Source organism: Acinonyx jubatus, chromosome C1 (assembly GCF_027475565.1).
Source record: "Acinonyx jubatus isolate Ajub_Pintada_27869175 chromosome C1, VMU_Ajub_asm_v1.0, whole genome shotgun sequence".
In the NCBI taxonomy this organism is placed as follows: domain Eukaryota; kingdom Metazoa; phylum Chordata; class Mammalia; order Carnivora; family Felidae; genus Acinonyx; species Acinonyx jubatus.
This window is the reverse complement of record NC_069381.1, coordinates 216064287-216088540: the sequence shown is the minus strand read 5'-3', so window position 1 is coordinate 216088540 and position 24254 is coordinate 216064287. Positions and strand designations below refer to the sequence as shown.

General features: G+C 61.5%; 1 protein-coding gene across 8 annotated transcripts in view; it reads left to right on the top strand.

Annotated features, from left to right (window-relative positions):
• The window catches only part of HDAC4 (histone deacetylase 4), a 289488-nt gene that overhangs the window by 242777 nt on the left and 22457 nt on the right, over positions 1-24254 (top strand). For all 8 annotated transcript variants that reach the window (XM_053216030.1, XM_053216034.1, XM_053216029.1 and 5 more), the window contains 6 exons: positions 6487-6533; positions 10196-10303; positions 12180-12235; positions 13981-14068; positions 16333-16452; positions 17228-17325. In XM_053216030.1, coding sequence (XP_053072005.1) covers positions 6487-6533; positions 10196-10303; positions 12180-12235; positions 13981-14068; positions 16333-16452; positions 17228-17325 — 517 coding nt within the window. The remainder of the gene's footprint in view (positions 1-6486; positions 6534-10195; positions 10304-12179; positions 12236-13980; positions 14069-16332; positions 16453-17227; positions 17326-24254) is intronic.

Sequence of the window (24254 nt, the reverse complement as noted above, 5' to 3'; positions counted from 1 at the left end):
CTCCAGCCGCGGACCTGCTGCCAGCCGTCTCCGGCAGTGAGCCGGGAGGCCGGGGCAGCCCCACGCGGGCTCCCCGCGGGGTGCGGGGCTTCCGCGCTGGTGGGCTTGAGCGAAGGGACTTGCTGCATCAACGCCCCAGGAGGTGGGGGGGGGGGGGGTCTGAGCAGGGACCTCCAGCACAGGCAGCTCCGGAGCCTCCGGACCCTCGGGCTCCTGGGCGCAGACCCCACCCCCGTCATGACCTGTCTGGGGCACCTTGACCCCAGCCTCCCAACCACCTTGAACCTGGAGGGACGCGGGGGCGGCCTCCTCCCCCCGTCACCGAAGGCTCTGCTCAGGCTGTGCTGGGCGATCTCACCACGTTGTGGCCGGTCACTCCCTCCGTGCGCGCGTGGGTGTGTGCCCTGCTTCACGCGTGCAGTCGTTTCCTCCCTCGGGGAGCGTGTCTTCTGTGCTAGAAATGCTGTAGGCATTGAGGTACCTGACACGAATGAAGCGCTTTAGTCTTTGGAGGGGGTGGAGCTGGTGGCCAGGAGGAGATCGGGGTCCTGTCCTAGGGCGACCAGTCATATTACTCCCTGAGCCCCATTGCCCTGTAGTAACAAGGCTTTCGGACGACGTGAACCCTTGTTCTGGGGACATAGGAGCCAGCAGCACGGGAGAGCCTGGGGGCTGGACGGCAGGTGCCAGAAAGTGCCTTCCGGAGCTAGGGCTGGGGGTGGACACCCCCAACTTGGGGGGGCTCGGCTTGGCCACTGCAGAGACCTGGGCCCGGGACAGAGAGCGGGGAGGGGTCACATCTGGGGCTGGCCAGAGGTTCTGAGAGGCCTCCCCTGCCCCGGGCAGACATTGCCGACACCTCCTCAGAGAATGACCGGCCCTACGGAAGCTGACGGGATCCCAACAGGGAGCCACCAGTTCGTGAGCCCACCGTGTGCCCGGAGCTCCCAGTGGCTCTTAGGTCCTCAGTCTTATGAATAGATGACCAAGGATTATCCTCCTCCCCCCGCCCCCGCAGGGAAGCGCTTAGCGGGAGAAAGATCCTGAAACAGGGCAGCTCAGAGGACAGGTTTCTGGGACCGATCGGGGACACTGAAGAAAACTGCAGCTGTCGTTACCCATAAAGAGAGCTACCACGTCCATGTAACGTGGACAAGTGCAGCCAGCATGGAGGAGACCCAGAACACTCAAGCCACATCAGACAATAGAGAGTCCCAGGCTGGATGGGAGGTGGGCTCCATCGCCTAGGAAGCAGAGCAGAACAGGGGCAGGACCTGGACAACAGGGAGAAGAATGAGAAAGTCCAGGGAGCGTTCCTGCCGTGCAGAAGCTTCCGGGGAAAGTGCGAAAAAGGGAGGAGAGCATCATAAAGCAATCATGGGCGAGCCACGGCTGCCCGGACCCTCTGAGGGGTGGCAGGGACAGCGTTGGAACGGTGGGAACAAGGGGACATGAGGAGGTGCGTGAGATTCCAGGGCGAGCGCCCCACGACATGGGTGCCGCCTCGCCGGTTCCGGGCAGAGACCTTCCCCACCTGCAGCCGTGGCCGAGCCAGGAAGGGCGAGGAGGAGCTGAGCGGAGGCCTTTGCAGACACCCTTTCTCCAGGAGGACACGCAGAGCGAGGTCGAGGGGCCACTGCCCCTGCCTTGTCCGCTCCGGCTGCTGTAACCAGGCACCACAGACAGAGGCCAGAGTCTGTCGCTTACAGGCCGGCAGCGGGAGGGCTGGGATCGAGATGCCACACGGCAGGCGCAGACTCTTTCAAATCACAGGTCTCGCTGCCTCCTCCCTGGGGTCCGAGGGGAGGGAGCCTGGCAGGGTTTTCCGAAGGCACTGACCACGCCCACCAACGCGCAACCCTCGTGATGTGACCGCCTCGAGCCCCGCTTGTAACACCGCCCCCCTGGGCGTCAGGGTCCCGTTGTGTGAGTCCAGTCACAGAAACCAGCCCCCAATGGGATTTGCTCCCCACGTGGAAGCATCCAGAACACCCTGGAGCAGTGTGGCTGAGGGCTTGTGCCAGCGTCTTGTTGGGCTCCCTCCTGCCCTGCTCCCCAGACCTTGCTGCCGGTGCTGGCTGGGGCTCGCTTCTCCCCCCCGGAGGGGGAGCCGGGGCCTGGTGGGCTCAGCACGACACCAGAGCTGCTTGTCCTTCCGGCCACATGGTGGGTCTGGTCCACGGCCCGGCCAGGTGCTCTGGCTGCCGGGAGCTCTGCTCCCCAAGACCCCCTGGGAACCCCAAGACAGCTGGCGCCAGATGTGCCCCAGAGACCCTCCCACCTCAGCCTGTTCTGTCACAAGAGCCATCACCCCGCAGAGGGACTTCTGTCCTCTGTTTACATAGCAGGGTTTGTCCTTGCTACTCAAGTCGGTTTTTCAAAGCCCAGCCGTCGTGGCTTAGGGTACGCTGTAGGAGGTGACACCGTAAGATGTGTGGGGACAGTTGGCCAGAGCGGGAGGGAGGTTCCCCAGCTCCCTGTGGAGAAGGGCGTGCTGTGTGCTCTGTCCCTCAGTCGCGGGGTGTTCGTGTGGGGACTGCAGTGTGCCCAGGGCCCCGGTCCCGGCGGTCGTGGAGTGGAGCTCGGGCAGGGGGTGGAGGTCTGAGCCGCTAGCTCCAAGGGCAGGACTGCAGGTGCAGGAGGACAGGTTGCTGGTGGAGGGCTTGGGGACCGGCGGGGTGAGAAAAGGTGGGAACCCGGGCAGAGCATGTCCAGAGAGGGGAGCTTCAGAAAGGAGCCTTCCAGGATGCGGACAGTGGGGAGGTGGCCAGTGGCCTCAGGGACGAGCTGAGCAAGGAGGCTGCGTGAAAAAAGGCCAGTGCGGCGCGACAGGCAGGGCGGCCTCCAGGACCCTGCGGGAAATGCCGCTCCTTCCAGGGCGGCACCTCGGCTGCCTGGAACATCTCCAGTACGGGAGAGGATCCTGTGGGCCCCGTCGGTGCCACCGAGGCACAGCACCAGTAAAGCCCCCAACCTCACGGTCCCTGGGGCCGGCTGGACGGCCCCACAGTGGACGGCAGTGTCTACTCTGTCCCAGGCGAGCGCACTGAATGGCCCCCGCGGCTGTCCCCACTCTTAGCAGGGGGCTCGTCCCAGCTCAGCCCCTCCTCCCTTGCCTGCCGCCAGAGGCCCGTGTCAGCTGAGCCACCACCAAGGGGCCTTTTGCACTTGTGTGTTGTCTTCTGACCGTGAAGTTGGGCGGGGAGAGGCGGGCCCGGACGCTCCGGCAGGGGAACCAGCCAGGTCTGGGAGCTAGTTTCACACTCGGTTTAGGACGGATGGTGAAGGAGAGATGCGGCGTATGCGGGGTCTTCAGGGAGGAGGGCCTGGAGCTCTCCTAGTGGCTGGCCCTGCAGCGGTGCCTCCTGGGCCCGGGTCCGTGTGGGGTTGCCCCTCCTCACTCAGGCCCCCGAAGCCCCCCGTCCTGTTTGCGTCGTCCTCACACCTGCTCCTCCCCCGCCACGATGCAGCCGTCCGAGTGAGCTCCGTGTGTCTTTTGTGGTGGCAGAGCCTGTGTCGGCAGCGCGTGAGCGTGTGTGCGTGAGTGATGCCGGCGAGGCCCTAAATCGTCGCTTCCTTTTGCTTCCCCGCTACACGCTGTTTCGAAACCCATTCCCATCGCTCCGGGGACACCTAACCGGCTACCTTCTCTCCGCTCGGGGTCCATTTTGAGAGTCCCGGTGATTGTGCTGGTAACCAGGCATCCTGTCGTCAGTCTGACTGTTCCAGACCTAGTACAGTTGGCCGTTATCTTGTTGCCAACAGAACCCTGATCGGGCATGTGAACACCACCGTGTGAGTTCCCTCCCTCTTCAAAGCGAGTCTTCTAAGCCGTGTGCGAGAAGACCCGCGTGGGCGCTGAGGTGCAGGGCCGCTCGGCTCGGCCGACGCGCACCGTGGACGCTGAGGGGTGTGGGTCTCGGCCTTCTGACGGCCGGCCCCTGGAAAGGGAGCCTGGTCGGATGGCTGCGTGGCGCCTGGCAGCGCTCGGGAGGGGTGAGACCCCGTGTGGGGAGCAGCAGTGCCTTCCCCACGCCCGCGGGCCCACCAGCCCACCTCTCAGCAGCTGCGCTGATTGGAAAAGCAAGGTGGCCCTTCACGCATCTGCGCCCGCTCCGCCCGGACGTTTGTGGCCTTGCCGAGGTGATGGTGGCCCCGGACCACGGGAGGCCCGAGTGAGCGAGCCACAGGCGAGGAGGTGGCTGGGGACAAGTGAAATTGAGCTGTGCTGAGAGCCGGCCACGGTTCCTCGGGAGCTGTTTCCGGAACCGCTTTCCTGTCCAGAAGCACATGCTTAGCGCCCACCCAGGAATGCATGAGGATCCTACCTTTTCTTTCTGTTTTGGTCTTTGGTTGCTGGCTAATGAGCAAAGTCAAAATATTTAGGTGATTTATGCTTTTAAAGTAGACGGTATTGGCTCTGATTTCGAAAAGAGAAATCTAGTTTCTTAGCAGAGCCTCCTTCCACTTGGACTTAGGCACCAGATGTGTCCGAATGCATACACACGGGCCTGTGGATTATCCGGGAGGAAGCTCTTTAAATCCCCCACACCGTGTTCCTGTGTTAGAATCACCCATGGTGGGCAGAGAGCCTGTTATGAAGCCCCAGGGCCTATCGAGGACTCCGCACCGGTCCCAGGACTCAGTCGGTGACCTAGGCCATTAGGTGGGCCTCTTCCCGGACACGGGGCAAAGCAGGACGGCAAGAGGCCCGGCGTCCGTGCCCTCTGCTTCCCCGGGCCCGCTCCCCCAGCCCACCTGCTCCCTGCAGAGGGTCCCTCACGGTGCAGGTCGGGCAAGCCCCTGGGGAGCCACCCTCCCCTGCCCTGCATGTCCTGCCTGGCCCCCCACCCATTCACACATCTGTGTGTTCCTGGCTGTGGGCCGGCCGCGGGCACAAGGGAAGGCAGGCAGACGTGTCCCCACCCTCACAGGGCAAACTATCAGAGTATGTGGCGGCGGGAGCCGCGGATCCAGGCAGTGGCAGTCAGCAAGACTTGGCACGAGGAGAGCAGGTGGGGCGCAGGGAGAGGCTGGTCTGAGGTCGGGACCCCGTGGCCAGGCATTTCAGAGGTGGGAGGGGATGGGTGGCTGTAGGGTGCGCCATGGCCCCGGGTGAACGTGAGCGTCGTGTGTCACGTGAGCAGCAGGAGGGTGCAGGCCAGGGCTGGCCCGTGACGTGGCCCCTGGTGGCTCGGGGCCTAGTGTGGTCCACGCCGGGAGTCGGGATGAGGTGGGCACAGACGGGGCCAGAGTCCGGCCCGGGCCTGTGGTCCCAGTGGTATGGCTCACGGGCATCTAGAGCAGGAGCCAGTGTTCTGGGGCAGGCAGAAGGGGGGAGGGGCTCCCCGCAGTGGGCGCAGCCCTGCCACGTCCAAACAGGAGGCCAGGGGTGCCTGGTCGGCTCAGTTAAGTGTCCGACTCAGGGTTTCTGCTCAGGTCAGGAGGTCACGGTTCCTAAGTATGAGCCGCATGTTGGGCTCTGTGCTGGGCACGGAGTCTGCTTGAAATTCTCTCTCGTCCTCTCCTCTCTTCCTCTCTCAATCTCTCTCTCACTCTCTCTCTCTCTCTACCCCTCTCCCTCCCTCTCTCAAAAAAAAAGAGGAGTCCGAAGCTGGCCTAAGGAACCCGCCAGGGGAGGCCTAGGGGCCACGGGGGCAGGGCGCATACGGGAGCAGCGGGCAGCCCAGAGCGGGTCTCCTGGGCCACCTCCCCAGGCACGCGGCCACATGGAGCCGTAGGGGGGCGGGTGCTCTCTGTCCTTTGTGACAGGTGAGTCGTAGGCTGGTTGCCAGCCAGCGCTGGATCACCCTGAGGAAGACAGTCCCGGTCTTTGTCACCAGGGCTCAGGCCCGAGCCCCGTGGGAGAGGGGACTTGCCCCGGTGCCGCTGGCCAGGGAGGGCCTTCCGGGTGGCCAGCTCCGCTCCGTGTGGTTTCCTAGCTGTGTCCGTGTTTATAAGTGGGGAGGGGGTGTCGTATTCACATCCCCCCGGGATGCTCCGTGTGATTCCGGGCCCTTGTCTCTCTCTTGTTTGTAGCCAGGGGGCGGGTGGTGCTGCCGGAGCCGCGAACCCGGGAGGATGAGGGCCCAGGAGGATGAGGGCCGGCGGGGAGGCTCCCTGAGGGGCCGGGTCAGGTTGCTAAACAGCGAGAAGTTCTTGGGACACTGTCTTTCGGCTCGTCCTGTGCACGGTGCGCCGGCTCAGGCTGGAAGGAGAGCCCGCCTCTCAGTGCGGACCCCCAGAGGGGTGACCGTTGCCTCGGGGAGGGGGAGGTCTGTCCACAGGGACTGTCCCCCAGCAGCCACACGGTGATGCCGAGGTACCTGTGACGCCAGCGGGCCCCTCGGAGTGTGGCTGTGTTGTGCGCCTTCCGCAAGTGCCAGCGCCCCTGGGCTCCCCGTTCCCGGAGCCCGAGCCACGCTCCCTGTAGGCGGGGCGCCTGTGACCTTGCCCTCCTGACCTTGACTGTCCTTCTCCCCACAGGCTCACTAACCTCGGTGTTTGTCAGGCTGCCCTGCGGTGGTGTCGGGGTAAGTACTTCTTTAATGTGTAAATAATGTCCTGCTTGTTCTCGGGCCCCAGTGGCTGCAGAAACCGCTGCCCTGTTTTCTGCAGAGTGGATAATTGCTGCCAGGTGTTTTCCGTAAACAGGGTCTGGCGGGTGGGGCCGCCCCCCTCCACCGGGCCCTCCCCCACCCCCCACCCCCCACACACGTGTGGCTTCAAAGGCCCGGGGCCTGGGAGCATTTGTAGGCTGGAGTCGGGCACCTTCCTCCGGGAAGGCCGTCTGGCACGCAGGCGTGCCGTGGGGAACAGGTCGGTCTCGCCTCCCAGCCTGCGGAGGAACAGCCTGTCTCGGCTCAGGTTGCGGTGGATCAGGGGTGTGTGCGATCGCTGTATCCGACCGCCAGCCGGGGGCCCCGGGGAACCTCTGAAGGCCGTTGTGTTGGGGAGGTGGGGGGGGCTGCTGCTTTTCTGTGAGCGATAACGCCCTCAGGCCGGCCTGCTCAGGAGAGCCAGCGTCCCTCACGATTTCTGGTCTGGATGTCCACCCTGCCCGCGGCGCGGTGAAGGTCAGGTGTCCACGGCCAGCACTTCTTGTTAACGGGGAGAGGCCCCCATCCCAGCCCCCGGCTCCCGTCGCCCTGGATGACAGAGGGGTGGGGGGGTGAGAGCGGGGCCCGGGGCTGCTGGCCATCGAGGCCGCGTAGCCCGTGAAATAGCGCAGTCGGCCGCGGAGGGAAGGGGCCGGCAGGACACCGCGGACAACAAAGCCGCTTCGGCGGAGGCCGCACAAGGGCAGAGTGCGAGCCTAATTACAGATCGCAGGGTGAAGCCCCAGGTCTGGATTCTGTTATGGAAATGAAACAAAATTGTTTTCTTCCTGAGTCTTTACAAAACTCTCTGCTTTGAAAATTATCCCGTCAGAAAGAGAATAAACGGCATTTACTCATACCACCACCAAGGCCCCTAGAGTTATTTTATTTTATATTGTAAGTAGGCTGCAATCTCTTAATTCGGGGCAAATTTTTGGCCAGACTTGAAAAGGCTTGGATTCGGCTGCCCTGCAGCCAGCGTGCCGTGCGAGGCAGGATTTGTAATTTGCAAAAGGGAGAGAGAGCTCAAGTCGGGCCTGGGGCCTGGAGCCAGGCAGCCCCCGCCGAGGGTGCATCCAGATCTGAGCCCCTGCAGACCAAGCAGCACCCACCTTCACATCCGGGCATGAGAGCGCTGAACTGGGTAGAGGAAGCCTGGGGACTCACTGGTAGAAGGCGTGAACCGTAGGGTCTTTCGGGGATGGCTGTCTTTCGAGGCCTCTCCATAATCCCCTCTCCCAGGAGGGTGGAGAAGCACTTTGCGTGTGTGGGCTCGGCGTCACTGGTGGGGTCTCGGGAGAGCCAAGCAGACCCCGGGAGCCTAAGTGTGGGTGGGAGTGTGCGTGTTCTGGGTGCTGACGCAGGTGAGGAGGGGCCTCTCCGCTTTTCCTGAAAGTTATTCTGAATTAACATTTAGGGTGTGGGATGGTGTTTTCAAGTTGTTTGCAGACCCCTTTTCCCTTAACTGTGCTGAAAAGAGAGTTTGAAGTCAGTGGAAGCTTCTTTCAAACCAAATGAAAGGATCCGCTGCTTTGCTCACCTCCTGATCTTTTCCATCTTCCCCTTAAGGGGACGTGGTGTGGGTGAATCCCCCTCCCTGCTGGCCCTGTGGCCCCCTCGCTGGCCCGGGCGCCCTGAGCAACGTGGCTCCCCAAGGGCCGTGGTGTGCACGGCACCGGCCGCCTCCGGTACATCCCTTCTGAATCTCTGCAGGAAGTGTCCTCCAAGTTTTCCTCTGCTGGAAGAAACGTAGCAGCCCATTTGCACTTTGGTTCCTCGTTCGAGCTCCTGCAGTGGCAATGGCCCTCCTGCCCCGCCCTCCCCAGGGCTCTTGCCCCTGGAACTCAGGGCCGGAAGGCAGCCATCCCAGGCTGGCCCAGCAGTGGCAGCCTGGGACTCCGTCCTTCCCTCTGGACAAGACATCCCAGGGCTTCCGCCCTGGGGTCACACACACAGACCCGTCAGAGCACGTACCGGGCTGGTTCCCTGGGCTCAGAACCCAAAATCCTCACGTTTTGAGGAGAAGTAACTTGAGTGGTTTTGCGTAAACTGCCTTTGGTCCTCGGGAGCAGCATCCGCACCAGCCTGCCCTGGACACCCTCGTCCTCCCTCCCGGGAGGCTCAGCAGCGGTGGTGGGATGCCCCTGCCACTCGCCCGAGGACCATCCCCATCGACTGTAATGAATCGGTTCTGCAGCTGACGTAGGTTGGCCCGGGCCAGCTCTGTTTGAAAAGCTGCTTCCGTGACTAGCAGGACGGTATCGTTTACAACAGAAGCCGCTCTTTGAAAGTCGAATATTAATGCCGTGCAGAGTCGGCAAAGTGCAGAGCATTCTTTTGACATTTGGAAACTGTTTAAAGAACACAGAGGTTTGCTCACTGCAGAGAATAGCCATCCTCCGGAAATGGCTTGAACCCCTCATAAATGTATTTTCAGTCATCTCGCTTTGAAGACGAAGCTTCACGAGTTCATTGCGGGAAATGCAACCCCTGCATAACGGTCGGTGTCTTGGCCAGGCGGGCAGGAGCCCGCTGCGCCCGGACGGACCTGGGCGGGCCCCGACGGGGCTGTGTCACCTCTGCGTGTCGCTGTGTGGGTGGCCTCGGTCTCTGGAGTCCCGAGCGTTCAGCGCTCGGAGGGGCTGATTTGTTTGGGCGGGGGGGCTCTCAAATGGACTTCGCAGGCACCACGCTGCAGGTAACGGGCTTGTGACTGCACTGCTCCTCCGAACCTTCACCGGGCGGGGTGCGCCCCCAGGAAGGGCACATGAGCCCTACGTGTGCGCGGCCGAGGCTCCGGTCGCCCCGCCGCAGATGGCGGCTCGGGGGCCCTTGGCCTGGCACCCGGGGGGGGAGGGGTGCTGTGTGCTCCTTCTTGGGGCTCCGATCCCGCCCAGGCCCCCACAAGGTGACTTCCGGAACTGGCCGCTCCAATTTCTTGGTCGTCTTCAATGCCCACATCAGCCAGACACGTTGGACGTGTGTCTCTGCAAACAAACAAGCCAGGACGCAGACGGGAATTACCTGATCACGTTTTCCCGTGTGGGGTACGCGGCCCTCCAGGAGGTCCCTCGCGGGCTGGCTCCTCCCTTCCCACCCCGCGCTCCCGTCAGACACGCGGAGTGGCTCATTCTCTTCAGCACAAAGTGAAGTCAGACTCTGGAGGGACCTCTCGTTCCAGTTTTTCTTAGGTTTCGTTTTGCTGTCAGCATTGCTCACCTGCCATGAAACCAAACAGGAACAGAGCTCGGTGCGTGAGACGCCCCTGCTCTGAGCCTCGCGTACATCGGGGCACTGGAGGAAAGCAGGGCACCTCGGGTAGGGGTAGAGGTGCGCACATCCCATTCGTGTTGCGTTTATGGTTCTTTTCCCGTTCGGTATTTTCTGCCATATCTTAAAAAAAAAAAAAAGGTGAGGCCGAATGTGAGCTGGGTGTGTCCTATAATCGGTAAAAGGGAAGCGAGCAGCCCGTACTGGGATTTTGCAGGGAGAGCCCCCAGACTCCACAAGCCCCCAGCTGCACGGCCCCCACAAGAGTCGGGGGGCGGGGGTGACAGGCCGAGACACGCCTCACCGCAGGGCCCTTGTCTCCACAGGTGGACAGCGACACCATATGGAACGAGGTGCACTCGTCGGGCGCGGCCCGCCTGGCCGTGGGTTGCGTGGTGGAGCTGGTCTTCAAGGTGGCCACGGGGGAGCTGAAGGTCAGTGGGGACCCTGCAGAAACCGGCCTGGAGGAAGGCTGCCAGAGGCTTTCCAGGGTGGGGGTGGGAGGACGGCCCCTGGTGGGTCCCTCTAGACAAGGAGGCGGTGACTGGGGGAGGGTGGCTCCTGTCCAGGGGCGAGGGTGGGCCCTGTCCCGTGGGTCCCCACTCATCGACGGGAGCACCTCCGGCCTTGGTGAAAGTGCGTGGTGGCACAGCGGCTCTCGAAGCTTCGGTCTCGGGAGCACCTTACACTCCCGACAACTTTGAAGAACTCTGAGAGCTTTTGTGTATGAGCTGTGTCATCACCCCGACCATACGAGAGATTCAAGCGGGATTTTCAAAACTGCTTATTAACTTGAAAATAGCAGCAACGCCTGTCTTAGTGGATCGGGTGGTCTCAGACCTGCTCCTGCACAAGACTGTGGCCCCACAAGACGTGGGCATGCAAGAGGGGACAGCATTCGCATAGCTTTCTCAGACAGCGGTGCAGATTCCTCCTTGATGCTCCACTGCGGTTCCGTACGTGGAAGTTTCTGGAAGATGAGTTGCAGTGCAGAACCTGAAACGGTAGCAGTGGGATCCTCTCCTTGGCATGGAACCCACTGGTCTGTTGCAGGTTGGACAGGGCACCCGACCCAGTGCGGCTCACTTGGAAGTCCTGGCTCATGAGTTAGGCAGACACCTTCCAGAATCTCGACACAGTTTGTTGCATAGTATTTAAAACATCACTGATTTTCGAAGCCGTTACTCTGGGCGCCCATCTCCTCGGGAAGGTCATCTGAGCGCAGGCAGGAGCTGGCCGTGGGCTTCTCGGATGACGCTACGGTCTCACCCTGCACCCACTTCCCCGTCCTTCCCTTTTGTTCTCTCAACGGGAGAACTTTCACGAAGTCAATACGTTTGATCCCTGCATCACACATCCTCGGGCAGAGCTGCTGTCCCCTCGAGCCTGCTGGAGAAAACGGGCGGAGGGCCTATGTGTCCCTGGCATTGCCGGCTCCCGTGGCACCAGCCGCCTGCCTCCCTTGCCCTGGCACCGTGGTGATGGAGTCTTAGGATGGGGGCATGGAGACCCCCAAGGGGGTGCCGCCTGTGCTCGGAACCGGGTGCGGAGCCCGCGCATAGGACAGGGCTGAGAGTGCGCAAAGCGGGGGCTCCCGTGTGAGCACGTCCCTCCCCGAGCTGGTCCTGCAGCAGGCCCCGTCACCAATGGTCAGTCCACCCCGGGGGTCAGTCCGCCCCGGGGGCTGTTCCCAGCCTGACCACACAGCTCCCCGCGGGCCACACAAGAGGTGCCCGTGCACATCATTTTCCATGGCTGCTGAGCAGTGTATTATGGTTCTGTAAAGCACACGTGACTTCAGGTCCCGGGGGAGGGGGGCACCCTGTAGCCTCTGAGCAGTTTCTGCTGAGTAAATGGGTCACTTATTTTCTGCAGCGCCCGTGCCCCCTGGATCTGCGTCCTTCACGTTCAGCCCAAACTGGGGCAGGAGCCCCTTGCGCTCTGTCTGCACCCAGGGTTCCCATCAGGTGGCTTCTTGGGGATACCGGTCACGAACAGAGGGGGACCCAGGGTGCCCTGCCCACTCCTACCCGGATCCCAGAGCTGAGCAACTCCAGGCTTTCTCGTCGGGGAGCCGTTGAAGGTCAAATGTCAGGGGCGAAGTCACCTTTCATCCTAGTAACCATGACAACCAGTAGACCTCCTTAAGGGCAGGGACCAGAGGTCTGCCCCATATCCTGTCCCACGGCTGTGTGCCCAGCTGTGCTGTGTGACTCTGTGTCCTCGTGTGTGGTCTGGGCTCATCTTCTCACTAACGTGAAACCCATCTTTCCTCCCTGTTTGTCCCCACCTGTCTGGTGCCGTGTGCAGAACGGCTTTGCCGTAGTCCGCCCCCCAGGACACCACGCGGAGGAGAGCACGCCCATGTAAGTAGGCGCGCGGCCGTTCTGGGCAGGGGTTGCAGGTTTCCGGTTCCTCTCATGGGAGGGCTGGGCTGCACTTGAGTGAAAATGGGGCCCCAGCTGGCACAGCTCCAGAGCCCTACAGGTGACCTTCACCCACCAGCTGTGGCGAGGTGGTGGCCTGAACCAGAGGGGGCAAGGAGAGGAACCTGCAGACATCTCTAGACATCTTCAGTCTTGTACAAAATTGGCTGGGGACTTAACCTGCACCAGAATGAGTTCATGTGGTGCTTCATTTTCTAGAACATTCCATCCAGACCCCTCAGGTCATCTCACGTGTGGCCTTTTAGCTGACCTGCTTGTGGTTTGATACCAATGAGACTGACCTTTCAAGGTCGTGACCACAGGGGCCAGCTAGGTCTGGACTCCATTTGGGGCTAGGGGTGCCTCTGACCGTGCACACATCTGAGGCTGTGGCCGAGGTAGCGGGCGCGGCACGCAGATTGCCCCAGGTTTACCTGGGAGAGTCGGTGGCAGGTAGGGACGGACCCACCTGGGGCAGAGTCACGGGGACCGGACCCTCGGCCTCACCAGTCGTGTACCGAGTGCCTTGGTGCCTGGGGGTGGGTTCACCGTGATGCCATCTCGTGGGATGTGGGAGGGAAGGGCCCTGACGCCGCTGGTGTCAGTGGAGGTAAGAGAGGGGACGTCCGGGCTGTGCCCCAAAGAGCAGGGTGGGTCGGACAGCACAGCGGGGACCGTGCAGACGGAGCACGGCTGGGAAGCCGGGAAGCGCAGGCAGGCGGAGGCAGACCCCGTCTTCAGGAGCAGCTAGAACAGGCTGAGGAGCCGCAGGCCAAACCCACACTCGTGAAGGAGCCTGGGGTCTGGCAGACAGGCGAGCGGGAGCCCCGTGTCCTCTAAATCTGGAAGCGAGGGCATCAGACCACGGTCTAAGAGGGAATCTCCTTCCCACAGTGCAGGGAGCGCGGCCTCACCTGAGCAGCCCTGTGGCCTGGGACGCCATGACCCAGAACGCTCCGTGGCATTTGGGAGCAAGATCCTCCTTCCCCTGGAGGCCCTGTTCTGATTGGGGTCTAAGTGGTTGGGTGTCCTGAAGTGTACGAGCCACGTGGGCTGGAAGGAAACGGGCAGCAGCGTGCTGGGTGGGCTCCCGCGGGTGTTCGCACGAGCCGTGGGTCGGGTCCCGGGCCCGGAGGAGCCCGCCAGGGGAGGGCTTACAGGTGGCTGGCCCGGATTCCAGAAACGGACCCCCCTGGGTTTTCCCACCTTTGTGGAGGTTTAGGTGGAGGGGGCAGATGTGGAGAGTTTCAGTTTTACTTGAATTGGTTTGCTTTCTCACCCTCCTGAAGACTCTCAGGGTTAGTCAGTCACGGGATCGATTCTTGTGTCGTCGTTGCATGTCTGAGACCATGACAGATGTGCAGTAAGCAAGTAACCTTTGTGACCTCTGGGCCTGTGCGCCATAGGGCCCCTGCAGAGGCCGGCCCGTGCGCGTTCTGCGAGGTTCTGGGGCGAGGAGGCGGGGTGTTGGTACATCGAGGGAGGGGTGCCCCACCCCGGGGCACCTCGGTCCGCGTGCGGGAGACCCGTGGGGGTCCGTCTGTGCCTCCATGGCGTCAGTTAACGGAGCCGTGAGTTCACCAGACCCTCTTCAAATCTCACAGGGCCCTAGATGGTTCTGTCGCGTCTTGCGTAAAGGCGGATGAGAACCCGTGTTTCCTCTCCGTGTCTCCTCTCATCTGCAGGGGGTTCTGCTACTTTAATTCCGTAGCCATCGCAGCCAAGCTTCTCCAGCAACGGCTGGACGTGAGCAAGACCCTCATCGTGGACTGGGTAAGTGGGACCCCTTCCCCGAGAGGGGCTGGGGGCCATGCGCCCCCCTGCTTCCCCGAGCAGACAGCATCCTGTGTGCGTTTCTGCCTCCTTTGACCTTGCATTTGGGGACCTTAACTTCCTGGAAGCTACCTCAGAGACGCATGGAAGTACAAGCTCAGACTTGCTCCGAGTCCGCTTTACAGGTGCCCTCTGCCCGTCCTGCCAGTAGCCGGTTCCTGAAATGTCTAGAGCTGTGCCCGTGACTGAGGGCAGCGGCCGGAAGAACTCGTGGAGAGGAGGGTTCAGGGGGGCGGTGCCGGCCTCGACCTCACGCGTCCACCGCAGGGCCTGGGCCAGGCCCTCCCACGGCCAGATGCGGCATGTGCGTGTCAGACCCTCCTGACGGGAACTGGGTGATTACGCCCGTGTAGCCGCTGCCCCGTTTTCCTGCCGGGCCTGCCGCCTCCCCCCGGCCCCACTGCCTGGGGGGTAAACTGCGGTGTAAGAGCTGTAGGTCGCGGCTGAGCTCCAAAAGCAGTTACGCGAGTGCTTGTCCCGGGGATGGACGTGGACGGTGCTTACTTTTTAATTCTTCTTCATTCTGTTTGGCATTTATGATTTATTTTATAAAATTTTTAAGGGAGAAGAAAAGCAGATAGATACCCAGGGGGGATGATCCTTTGTGCCGCGGACTCCTTCCCAGTTTGGGAAAAGAAACACCAAACCCCAGCCCGGCAGAAACCGGCAAGCTCTCAGGGGCCGGGCACTGGCCAGGGGCGCGTGGATGGCAGAGGCCGTGCTTAGCGTGCTCGGGTCCTCGTCCCCGTGTCCCCATGAGCCCGGCCTCCACTCCTCCCAGAGGATTAGTTAGGGGTGCTGCCGAGGTGTTAAGTGTGGAGCGGTGCGTGACCACGTGGCTAACATCCCCTCGGTCCACGACGCAGGCGTGGCCAGGACGGGGGGGAAGTCGATGGTTGTAGAGCTGCTGACCCCGGGTGTGCGCCCCCACGGGAGAGGGCACACGCGCGTGCAGGGCTGCGTCAGGTGCGGAAGGTTCCCGTCCCCGCAGCCTTGGTGCACGTCTGCTCAGCTGTGGTGGCTTTCTGGTTGATGGGATTGGGTGTCTGTCCTGCCACATCTCTTCTGGTGAGCACAGATAGCTTTTCCTTTTTCTTTTAATATGCTTTTTTTAATGTTTATTTTTGAGAGACAGACAGAGACAGCGTATGAGCAGGGGAGGGGCAGGCAGAGGGGTGGAGACAGGATCCGAAGCGGGCTCCGGGCTCCGAGCCGTCAGCACAGAGCCCGACACGGGGCTCAAACCCACGAGCCGTGAGACCGTGACCTGAGCCGAAGTCGGACGCGGGCGCTCAAGCGACCGAGCCACCCAAGCCCTCCTCACAGACAACTGTTATAAATAACAAAGATACCAAGCAGTTCCCAGGCTTTAAAATCACTGACTTGCCCACAGCTTCTCACATGTGTGAAGCCGGCTGCCCATCCTGGTGGCCCTCTCCAGTCCTGACCCGGGCCGTGCATGGCCTCAGGCCTGGTAGGAAGCCTGGCTGCCCTGCCCCACTTTTGTGCTTTTAACACGCACGCATCGTGATCAGAAGCGATTTGGGCCTGGGTGGCTCAGTCAGTTAAGTGTCCGGCTCTTAGTTTCGGCTGAAGTCATGACCTCGTGGTTTCGTGGGTTTGAGCCCCACACCGGGCTCTGTACTGACAGCACAGAGCCTACTTGGGATTCTCCCTCTCACCCTCCCTCTGCCCCTCCCCCTTCGTGCTGTCTCTTTCTCAAAAGAAAGAAAGAAAGTTAAAAAAAATTGTTTTAATATAAATAAAAATTAAAAAAAAAAAAAGCAGTTTGTTGTTCGAGCCTGGGGCCCGGGACCCCCGTGCTGTGTGCACCTGTCCCTCCCGGCCCCACGGGATGGCCTCCTGCTGTACCCCAGTGTCCGGCACAGAGCTGACACCTCACACGTGCTCGAAGGGTAACGGCTGCAGTCCGCTCCCCTCTCACAGACGTGGCAGTGGCCCGACGGTTTTGTCTGGGAAACCGTGGCCTCTGGGTGGGGCTGAAACGCCGGCCTCCTCCCCCTTGCCGGAAGCTGCACTGTGGCACAGTGCCGAGGGCGAGGGAGGCAGACGAGGACACAGCCTGGGGCTCTACTTTCTGTCCCTGGGCCCCGCTCCCTCAGGGCCCTGCGCAGGCGCCCGGCCACGCTGGGAGCCCAGAGGCGTCCCGCTAGCGCTGGGTCCTCTGCTCCCTGCTCTCCCAGGACGTGCACCACGGAAATGGAACCCAGCAGGCCTTCTACAACGATCCCAACGTCCTCTATATCTCCCTTCACCGCTATGACGATGGCAACTTCTTCCCGGGCAGTGGGGCGCCAGACGAGGTGAGCAGGGGCCACCCACCCGCTCGTGGGCCGGGCCGCTCTGCAGGTGAGAGGGCAAGTGCGCGCAGCCCCTGCACACGCACAAGCTGGGCCTCCCTGCTCGCGTGCATCCCAGCGACGGCAGGCAGGCATGGGCTGAATTCCATCACGTGCCCACGGGGGCTTTATCTGGCCTGCGGTTCCAGTGACAGACTGGCCATCACGTCTGGCTCCAACGTAGGCAGATGTGAGAGAGCCCGGGCACCCTTCTTCCTGCCCATTCCTCTCGTCCGTCCGTTGGGCAGGGCGCTGTGCTGTCCCTCACTGTCCAGGGCCACACGGGAGGGGGGATTGGCGGCTCACGGGCTCCTTCACGGCGCCCGAGCCCCCAGCAGAGCCTGCCCTCGCCCTGAACACAGAGGCCCTGACACCCGGGGGAGAAGTTTAATCGGACTCCGGGCCTTATTTCCTGGAAGGAGGTAGGGAAGGATAGCCTCCTGTACTCGCATTTCTGTGCCTCTGTTGGTGTCTATGCCGCAGAGCCACAGGCCTTCAGACACTGCTGGGCCGTGGCCAAGGGAGAAGGGTGGCCCCACACCCCTCCAGGCACAGGTGGCCGAGAGCCCTCTGCCCGTTGTTGGGTCCTCGTGTCAGGGGCCCTGGGAGCACATGCTGGGGAGCACAGGACTCAGGCTTTGCTGCCGGACCACTGAGCCAAGAGCCCCAGGCCTGTGACACTGGGGCCAGGTGCCCTCCAGTTGAGGGCCTGTGACACGAGCTTCTCTCTCCCACTCAGGTGGGCACAGGCCCAGGTGTGGGCTTCAACGTCAACATGGCTTTCACTGGCGGCCTCGATCCCCCCATGGGAGACGCGGAGTATTTGGCAGCCTTCAGGTAAGTGTCCCTTCTTGTCCCACGGGGCACTTGTCAGACAATCGGAGGTTCCACACCAGTGTCCCCAGCTCTTGCTCGGTTTTACTGATGTCCTTGGACCTTCCTCTTCCTACACACACACACACACACACACACACACACACACACACACACACCCCGAGGCCCCTCTCGGGTAGGCCCCTCCCCCGGCATCCCTAGGGGCCCCGCACAGGGGGGCATTTCTGTAGCAGCCTTTTCTCTTAGTTGGTTCTCAGAGCCTCAGCTGGAGTCTGAGACTGTCTTGTCACCTCTGTTCGGCAGCGGGTCCGTCTTGGGCTTTAAGAGAGACACGGGAACCCTTCTGGGTTTTGACAGTAAGGAAGTGACTGAGGCCCGGGTGAGGACTTCAGTGCGGGGCTCAGAAAGGTGGATGCTTGCTTCGGAAAGATTTCATGATCTCCCAGCTGTCCTTCCAGTGAAGTCCGTGTGGGACAATGAGAGGCAGGAATCCGTGTCCCGCCTTCCCTGCTGCGGTTCTGGGGAGGTGCGTGGCCGCCGTCTGCCCTGCTAGACAGAGCTGTGCGACGGTTCCTTTAAACAGAGTGTTTGCTTTTGTCATGAAGTGGTGATTTCTCCTTTGATCTGGGCCAGGTTGAAGTAGTTCCTGCGACCAAACACAGACCGTCAGCAACGCGGGCTTTCTGCTGCTTGTTTTAAGTGGCGGCCTCTCCCTTCTCCCCAGAATGTGGGGCTCTGGGGCCCCAGGGCCCCGTGAGGAGAAGGGTGCTGTTCAGCGTGCTAGGTCTCTCGGTCGTCGTTAGAAAACACTGTCGGTGCGCTGGGAATTGGAGCCCCGTGAAGTTTCCTCCCTGCCTGTTTCTCGAATTCCCTGCTCTCCTTCTGCCATGAATCTAAAGCACACGTGTGTACGCGTGATGCCTGTGTCTCTGTGGACACGCGTGTGCATGTATCCACGTGCACAGGGCTGTGAGCGTGTAGGCACGTGTGCAGGTGTGAGAGCGTGTGCATGTATGTGTGTCTCTGGCGGGGGTGGCTCCGTAGGAGGACACGTCTCTACACGTTCTGCCGTAGCATCCGCCGTGTGCTCCGGGGGGCCCCGCGGGGGCCACGGGACCCCTCGCACTCGTCTCCGAACACAGTTCTGCTCCCCAGACTCGGAACGGTTGTTGGCTCTGGCACGATGCATCGCTGTGTGGATAGAAGCTCCTTCCCAGCTGCTCGTGGTTCACGGAAGTAACGGCTCAAATTTGGTTAAGTCGAGGCAGCAGGTTAGCTTCTCCAGCAACGAAGTTGGTTTTTACAATCGCGTCCGTCACCTCCCCAGCTGGTTTCTCTGCCCTGATTTCCCCGAGTCACTTTTTCCTTTAATCTCATTGACTTAATTTTGATGTGTCTTCCTACCCCTCATCAGATATAATGTAATTTTGACAATCGCGTGCCTAATTTAAGGGAGAGGGACTCCCCCGGCGGGTACGGGATCTGGCAGTTTGCCCATGTGCCTGGTTAAGAATCCACGGCACGAAATCCGAGCCCGTGCAGCACCCGCAGTGGGGGCCTCGCTGCCGTCCGCGGAACGCCTGTGCCACCTTGTCACCCCTCGGCCCGAGAACCAGCCCTCTCGGAAGGCCACTTGGAAAGTAAAGTGTCTGGGCACCTGCCGTGAGGACCGTTGGTTGGCTGGGGACCCCAGGGCACGCCGCGGGCAGAGGGCGGTGCTGTGCTCGGCTGGGCTGGCCGCAGCAGTGGGGGCAGCTCTGTACTTCACGTCACCCCTGCTTTCGGTCGGGCTTCAGCCTCACTGGGTGCTCTGGGTGCTCTGGTCCCGCGACGGGGATGCCCAGCACCGGGAGGTGGCCCTCCGGCCGCGTGCGACCCCCCTCCCCCAGCCACCCGCCTGGGGCCAGCCTTTAAGATGAACCTTTCTCTCCGAGTTGCTGTTGACATTGTGTTTTAATCTTCTGCCAAGCGCGTACATGATGATACCTTATCAAATGAACTTTTTAAAGCTTAAATAGCCTCTTTGAAAACGAAAATTGTTTCAGGGTTTTTTTGGGTTTGTTTTTTTTTTTTTTTTTTATTGATTTCAATGTAAAGTAGCACTTTGAAGTTTACAATTTATGGTTCCCTGGGCATCGATCGGCTAGGGGAAGAAGGGTCAGGATCCGTCTTCCCCTTTCTTCTGTGCGTCTCCCCCTTTCTGGGGGCCCCTGGGGACAATGCGGGCCTTAGAGGCAGCACCTTGTTACTCAGACCCACGGCCTGCCACATTGCGTTTCAGGAGATCAAGCCTGGGATGAAGAAGAGATAAGAAAATTGCCCCTAATGAAATCCAGAAGTGGCGGCACTTTCTCCTGGGGCTCAGACTTGAGGACAAAAGGCAACCCTAATTCAAACCAGCCCGTGCCAGACGGGCTTTGAAGTGCAGAAGCAGGGGCGAAGGCCCCGGTGGATGGAGAGGATGCGCTCTCCTTCCCCTCCCCTACCTGCCATCCGGTGTCAGCGCTCGGGAAGCGAAACTGGGATTACGTGTGCTTTTAGATCACAGCTTTGCTTTAAATGTGCTTTTATAAAGTATATCAGAGATGTCAGTGAAACTGGATATTTTGAAGCGGTAACTTTAATCTTTTAACGAGTCGCAATTTGCCTTTAAATTGAGCCACTGGGTAGATTCACGTCCTTTTCGCCAACCTTTCAAGCGTGACCCAAAGACGGAGGCTCTCGGAGCTTATGTTACTTCATAAGCTGTTTTGTGGGAGTTTGTTCCTTTTTCTTCCTAACGAAAAATTCTTTACAAAATCGTTTTTAATTTTTATTTATTGTTGTGAAACGTGCTTGGCACTTCCCGTGTTAGCCATGGGGGCGAGCACAGCTCGGAGGCACCCACCGCGTGGGTCTGTCCACAGAGGCTCTAAGAGTCCAAGCCTCATTGTTGTGAAGACGTTGGATCCAAACCCCCGGACCTCGTTTGCTAGAGGCAGTGATGGCCCTGGGAGGGCGTCCACACCCCTTCCCGTGTGGAAACTTTCCCGGAGGACGTTCCGTGGTGACTTAGAAGCGGAACGTGGCAGGTCACGTTGAGCCAGCCCTGGTGCCTGCCCTCAAGGGCGGGGCAGAACCGGGACAGCAGGGCCCCTAGGCTGTGGGGCTCACAGGCGGGTGCAGTGACAGCCATACTTGGGCACCTGCTCACAGGGGCATCCCTGCGGGAGCACACCTCCCAACACAGACCTGCCTGTGTCGGGGGCCGCCTCTGGGGGCCGGGACCATGGCCCCGTTGGTCAAGCGTGTCAAGGGCTCTGACCAGGTGACCAACACGGCAGGTCTGTGTGTTCCACGGCTGTGCTGCGGGAGCCCCGACAAGGACTCGGCCGCAGAGCGGTCAGCTCATACTTGTGGCTCGGAGTCGGGTGCCGGGGTGAAGCCAGAGTCCTGCCCAGAGCGAGGCGGGAACCCAGGAGAGAGCACAAGGGTACTGAGCCAGAGACCGAGGTTGGCTTTGCGGCAGGAAGAGGGGGCAGCTGGGAGAGGCCTGGGCCGCGGTGCCTGAGGGGACGGAACTGTCATGCGCGGCCCGGCAGAGACCTGCTCCTCAGGCCGGCTGTGGGTCTGTGTGGCGTCCTCAGCAGCCCCACCGCCTCTGCTGCTCGTGCCCAGGGGTGCCCCGTGCTGGGGAGTTGCAGGGGAGCGCTGAGATGGGTGGAGGTGGCCAAGAGTGCAGGCCCCGGGACAGGCCCCAGGAAAGGAGCAGGACAGAGCTGGGAGCACATCGGGATGGGACATAGAGCTGGGAGCCTGTCCGTCGGGGTGGACCAGCCATGGGGAGCACGTCGGAGCAGGGCAGCCTCGGGGAGCGTGTCAGGACAGAGCTGGGAGCACGTCAGGGCCCGACAGCCTTGGGGAGCCCGAGCACAACTGGAGACGACGGTGGCAGTGGGGCCGTGGGCAGCGAGGGACGGGTACCGTGTTGGCAAGACCCTGAATGGTGAGGGGTGTAGAGAAGCCGGCAGAGCTGGGTGCCCCACTTTGCAAATGACAGCCAGACAGGAGCAGCAGGGAGGGGCAGGGCTCAGAGCAAGGTGACCTCCCTGCCCTCTGGGAAGGCAGCAGGGGGAGTAGAGGGACATCCCTACCTCCTGAGGGCAGAGTCTGGGTTAAGAGAGCACAGAGAGCCTGGAAGTGGGTGGGGTTGCAGAGCTGGGGGTGTAGAGGAGACGGGGGCGGGTGAGGGCCCGGCCTCAGTGCCCAGCTTTGCCCTACCCACCCACTCACTCCTGCTGGCCGCGGTGCCTGTGGAGTGGAAGGAGCAGGACGCGGCCATGGACGTGACCGTCAGGGACAGCCAGGCCAGAGCACGTGGTTCCCGTTGTTATCGTTGCTCTGACCCTGACTCCCAGCAGTGTTCGAATACTGGATGGGCAGGCACTCCAGCCCCGTTCCGGGTGACCTTGGTGAAAATGACAGATCTCGGTGGCTCTCAAAACATGGAGCTCTGACGCCCCGAAGCCCCAGAGGCCAGGCCCAGCGTGCAGGTGGTGGCAAATCCAGATGTCAGAGCAGACACGCCAGCCCTCACGGCAAGGATGTGCACAGCATCCAACAGTAGGAATTTTCAATTATCAAAATGCCATGGCTGTTAAAATGGTGTCCTCAGACACCCAGGGCACCGAGCTCCCGTGAAACCGGTTCGGGCGATTCAGCAACAGCTGTTGTGTGTCCGTCAGGCGGCTCCCGCTCACGTCAATTCTGGCTGCAGACCTTTAACTACAGGACCGAACCCAAAATACGCGACGAGGACAGAGCAGAAGGCGTTGTCGCGAGAGCCCTCGGGTGCCACGTGACAGGGGAGGTGTGTGGGCCGGTGGTGTGGACCAGGCTCCTGGGGCACATGGAGGCCACCCCCCAGCTCCCCAGGTGCTCTCGGGCACAGGTGGGCACGGCCCCTGGAGGCAGCGCCACTGGCCCGAGGCTCGTGACCACCACGAGTTTGGTGGGTTTTGCGTGGGGCCCTGGTTGGGGGACAAACCAGAAAGGCCATTTCCTGCCAGAAGCAGGAACCAAGGGCAGAATCGGTTACTGCACGTGGACTCCCCTGTGGGGTTTGCAGGTGGCGAGTTTGTATGCCTTGCGTAACCAGACGTCACGGGGTGGCTTACGAGGAACGTTTCTGTTAGGTGTAAGTGCCCCATAAATCCGCCTGGCTGTCGCTCCCACAAGGCAGCCGGGACTGGGAGCGAGCGACCCCGTGGTAGCAGATAGAGTTCACGCTACCCCACCACGCCAGCTTGCGCCTATCCTGGGCACGCAGCCGTCCTCTGCGGAGATCCGCGGTGCGGACACGGACAGATGTGTGCGCCAGCTGGCGGGCGCAGAGTGGCCGGTGAGCCTCAGGCTTGAGGGAGGGCGCAGGCCTTGGCCCTGCCGAGGGCTCGGGAAGGGAGCGGGCGGCGTCCCAGGGCCTCCCGTGGGGCTGCGCTCGGGGCGAGCGTGCAGCGAAGCACCAGGCTCTGTCACTCAGCGCTGCTCCGACCATCTGAGCTCCAGCCCCCAGGGCCAGGCCATGCCGAGGGGGCTCTGGGGCCATGGGACCCGGTGGTGTGGCTCCTGAGAACCGGGTGCCCTCTGCTCTCCCGCAGTAAGGGGTGCACCAGTCACGGGCACGTGCCCATCTCTTCTCTGGGAGACCCGCCTCCTCCCGAGTCTAAGCAGACGGTGGGGAGCGTGCGGCTCTGGGAAGCTCCCCCCTCGCCCCCCTGCCTTCACGTTGCCCTGAGGAATGTCCACGGTGGCCCCACAGGAGCGCTCACCTGAAAGTGATGATTTGACAGAAGGCCTGCAATAAATATTGACATCTTGTTTTCAGAGACCAAGTTGCTTGTTAAAATTTCATTCTAGAAATGAAACCTGAGGCCAGATTCCCACTTTCTTTGCAACACCGTGAAACATAGATGTTTTGCACGGGGGTGGGTCCTGGATGGGATGATGACGTGGGGGTTCTAGAAGGCCAATGGGACCGTCAGGAGGGCACATTCAGCTCCTTTCCTAGAGGCCAGGAAGCAGAGTCCCATGGAGCGGAAGTGACCTCTCCCAGGGCCTACCTACCGAAAACCGGCCTGGAGACCCACTGTGCGCCCGCCTGGCACTCACCACGTCTGGTTTTCGTGGCTTTGGCAGGTGATTGAGATCACAACCTGCGGGGCTCCAAAGCTGGAAGTAAAGCGAGAGTGTGTGCTCGTACATCAGCTGCCCACGCTTGCGCGTGGCCGATGGGCCTGTGCCCCCCACACCCACACAGACACGTGGGGTCAGCCTGTTTCGCGTCTTGTTTTTCACTGGCTTTTCAGTGATGCCACACAGCCAGCCAGCGTGGGCGCCGGGCACTCTCTTGGTATTAACTTCCTTCCGTGCTGTTTTTGTTAACTTTGTGGCGGGGGGATTAGGAACAAAATAGCTCAGCAGTCCTTCAGAGCAGAGAACGAGGCCCACAACACGCGCTGGCTTCAAAACGGCTGCTGGAGCCCTTTGTGAACAAGCCGGCATCTACAGAAAACGTCCGTGGTTCTTATCGCCAAGATGAGCCAGGCACGTGGCTGAGACTGTTCTGCCTGAAGACAAAGTTTAGCGAAAGCCGCTGGCAGGCAGGTGTCGATCGGCCTGGGGCCGCCGAGAGCCACCGCGGGCGACCCGGGTCCTCAGAGGGGACCATCCTGTGTGGGCGGGAAGGCGGAGTGCGTCCCTGGTCGTGACGTGGACACGGGACGAGCACCGGGACCTCCTCGCCTCCGGCCTCCGTGGCAGGCGCCGAACCCCAGCTGTGGCGCGTGTGCTGAAGCGGACGGTTTGTATAAAGACTGCGGTTTGCACGTTGCATTCACAGAATCTGAGGGCTTGTGCTGCAGCGTCCCGGTGGGCACAGAGAAAGGTGCTCAAAT